The 3,701-nt window shown below is 32.7% G+C and overlaps 1 protein-coding gene across 1 annotated transcript in view; it reads left to right on the top strand.

Annotated features, from left to right (window-relative positions):
• Window positions 1–3,701, top strand: part of LOC107701241 (SH3 domain-containing protein 19) — a 13,008-nt gene that overhangs the window by 4,151 nt on the left and 5,156 nt on the right. Inside the window, exons 6-7 of the mRNA XM_016503204.1 lie at window positions 1,541–1,676; window positions 1,764–1,932. Of these exons, the coding sequence (XP_016358690.1) occupies window positions 1,541–1,676; window positions 1,764–1,932 (305 nt within the window). The remainder of the gene's footprint in view (window positions 1–1,540; window positions 1,677–1,763; window positions 1,933–3,701) is intronic.

The raw sequence follows: 3,701 nt of genomic DNA, 5'->3' as shown, positions 1-3,701 counted from the left end.
GTTCATGCCTGTTTACTTGGTGTTGTCTTTCTCTCTGTGTTCAAATCAAGTGATATTTTGCTTGATTTTGACTTTTTCTTTCAAAATCACATCTTGTATCTGATCTCAAGCTCTTCGCTGATACTGTCATACAATATTGACATTGAGCTGATCTATTTTAATTTTGTTCATTTAAAACTCTGTAAAAAATATATATATTAAAAAAAAATATATATATATATATACAGTGTATATATATATATATATAAAAAATATATATATATACAGTATATATATATATATACAGGTGCATCGCAATTAAAAATCATGTTCCATGAAGATATTTTGTACATTTCCTACCGTAAATATATCAAAACTTAATTTTTGATTAGTAATATGCATTGCTAAGAACTTAATTTGGACAACTTTAAAGATGATTTTCTCAATATTTTGATTTTTTTGCACCCTCAGATTCCAGATTTTCAAATAGTTGTATCTCAGCCAAATATTGTCCTATCATAACAAACCATACATCAATGGAAAGCTTATTTATTCAGCTTTCAGATGGTGTATAAATCTCAATGTCAAAAAATTGACCCTTATGACTGGTTTTGTGGTCCAGGGTCACATATATGTATATGTATGTATATATTAGATTTTTTTTTTTTTAAATGAGGGTCACATGACATATATGTGTGTGAGTGTGTGTGTGTGTATGACATATATATGTCATGTGACCCTCATATAACTTAATGAAAAAATCATAATCTAATAAATGAATCAAAATAATAATAAATCTGTTACTTTTATCAACGAATGGTTATTCATTTTGTCTGTATTTTAATAAATGGTGTTTGTAAGAGTGATGTTTCATGTTGTAAAATGTGTGTTTGTGTAGTTTGTTTTATAGTATATGTGCAGTGTTGTTAAAAGGATATTCTGTTCTGTCATTTGTAATTATCGAATTTATGTTATTAATTTAGCATTTTTTTGGAATATATGTTTAGAATTAAAAATACATTTAAATAACCTCTGATTGTCACATTAATACCCATGATTGTATGATACCAATTAATCAAATGGCTTTGGGTTTTAAACATTTTCTCATAACTGGGGTTATATTATATCTTACTAAAAAACTTAACCTAATTTTATTTCAGCAAGTTGCCAAGGCAACATTTCTCATTTTTATTTAGTTTAACTAGATGTTTAATTGGTCACTTAAATAAGTAAAACTAAAATAAAAAATCTATAGATATTTAAAAAAAAAACGAATACATATTATAAAAACAACATAATTACTAAAACTTCAACTTAAAATACATAAATACTATACTAATTAGTAAAAACAGTAAAAAAAAACTGTAATAGTATCTACTATTACATATATATTTAGTACTACAGATACTTACTCGTACAGCATGTTTATTTGTGGATGGGATGTGTAGTTCATTTAGCTCACAAGTCTAGCTCTGAGAGAGCTATTAACTTGTTTTTTTTTTTGTTAAACTGGGAAATCAGATTGAGGAAGGTCACGTTATAAACTTTGATTGTTGTGCAGCAGGCGTCCAGAAATCACCATCCTCTCTGCTGAGCCGCTGTCATCCAATACATGGTTCCCAGGGGCCTCTGGGGCGTTTCCTCCGGCCCCGCCCCCAGCCCCGCCCACATGGGCTGCAGGCTCGGCAACAGTGCAGGTGGGTGGAGCTTAAGGAAGTTGTACACGTGTGGAACCCTTCATGTATTTGATTGATTGATTGATTGATTGTGCTCCTCCTCTCCAGCTCCCGCCTCCATCCTACGAGCAGGTGATCCGAGAAAAGAGCCGTGAGCAGAATCTTCACTCCTCCTCTTCGTCATCTCCGTCTCCATCTTCTCGTCACTCTACCTCCACCATCGCCACGCAGACGGACACAAACTCCCCCGGCCCACAGTCCTCTGCTGCTCGTCCAGGTATGAAGAAATGAGATCGGGCTTTAGTGGAGGCTGCATTTACAGCTAATATTTGACTGTTTTGAGATTCGAGATTTCAAACGTGACATTCTTGTCAACAGATGAAGCACATTTTCTGTTTTTTTTTTATTTTGAGTAAACACTAAAAGAAGTGCTCATTTAATTTACCCTGCATCCTTCACTGACGTTGATTATTTGCAGACAAACCCTTCATTTAACCACAATACTTTACTAAAAAAGTTGCTAACAAAGAAGTAATGAATCATAAAAACATAATAAATAGAGTAAGTTAAGTTTAGTATTTAAGAAGAAAAGAAATTAAGTTAAGTATTAACAAAAATGTATCAAAAATAAAAAGAAATCTGCTATTAAATTAATTCCTTAAGGCAAAACAATATTTTTCATGCGTTGGTCAATTTTAAGAATTTGCTTCTATAACATCTTTAAGACTAGTGGAAAGAAATAAAATATATTTACATGTTTATTTTAGTGCACTTTATCAATTGGTGTCTGTAGATTTCAATTACAATACATACCTTTAAAAGTTTTTTCTCCACTTCAGCAGCACTTACAAACACCAAAACTTAGTTTTATTCCTCTCTATATTCTGAAAGTTTTTACTGAGGGGTTTGTTTGTATATTTTTCAGGCTGATTTATATGACATATACCTAAAAACATGGAGATAATACCTTTTTAAAGCACTGTGAGTTTTGTTATCCATTTCAGCAGCACTTACATACACCAAACTTAGCAGTTTTATTCCTCTCTATATTCTGAAGGTTTTTACTGAGGGGTTTGTTCATATATCATTCGCTTGAGTTTATTACTGCACTTTATCCATTTGCATAGATTTCAATTACAACACATATCTTTAAAGGCGATTTTCTCAAAAACGTTTTTCTCCACTTCAGCAACACTTACAAACACCAAACTTAGCAGTTTTATTCCTCTCTATATTCTGAAGGTTTTTACTGAGGGGTTTGTTCATATATTTCTCAGGCTGATTTATATGACATATTCCTAAAAACATGGCGAAAATTTGTTTTTTTCTCTTTCTGTTGACAGTATTTTCTGATTTATGGAGTAATAAAAAGAGAAATCCAGAATCCCCTCTACAAAAACCTTTAACTCTAATATGTCAACAAAATTCAACAAGAATTTTTAACCTGGCTTTATCCAATGTTCAGATTTATTTTCTGGAAATATATGCAACTTAGTGCACATTTAATTAGATAATGCATCATAATGTTTCAGAAAACTTGTAATCCAAAACAGTTGTCTTAATATACTGTGACTAATCATTTAGGGAAGTATTACATTTTACCCTTTTCCCTTGTAAATGTCTTGCCTTAAAGGTGATATATCATGAAAATCTGACTTTTCCAGGTTTTAAGTGCTATAATAAGGTCCCCGGTGCATCTACCAACCAAGGAAACATGAAAAAGATTAACCCAGTCACTTAGTTTTGGTAAGCCTTTTTCTGCAAGTGTCTGAGAAAACTAGCGCATCTGATTTCGCTCCCTTGGTGACGTGGCAAAGGGATCTCATTATAATATTACCGCCCCTTAATCTGTAAGTTTCCACCCTCGGCGCCGTCATTTGTTTTCGCAAGCCACAACGGTGTACCAGCTCTAATGCCATGGCGAAAGAAAACATGCTAACTGTTCTGTCTTTGGCTGCACAGACGAGCACATAACACTATTTAGAGTCCCAGCCTCAGAGGAGACACGAGAGCAGTGGATTTATTGATTTATTTACTGTATATCGC

The sequence above is a fragment of the Sinocyclocheilus anshuiensis genome, unplaced genomic scaffold, assembly GCF_001515605.1.
Source record: "Sinocyclocheilus anshuiensis isolate Anshui unplaced genomic scaffold, SAMN03320099.WGS_v1.1 scaffold1514, whole genome shotgun sequence".
NCBI lineage: Eukaryota > Metazoa > Chordata > Actinopteri > Cypriniformes > Cyprinidae > Sinocyclocheilus > Sinocyclocheilus anshuiensis.
This window is presented reverse-complemented; position numbering and strand designations above follow the sequence as displayed.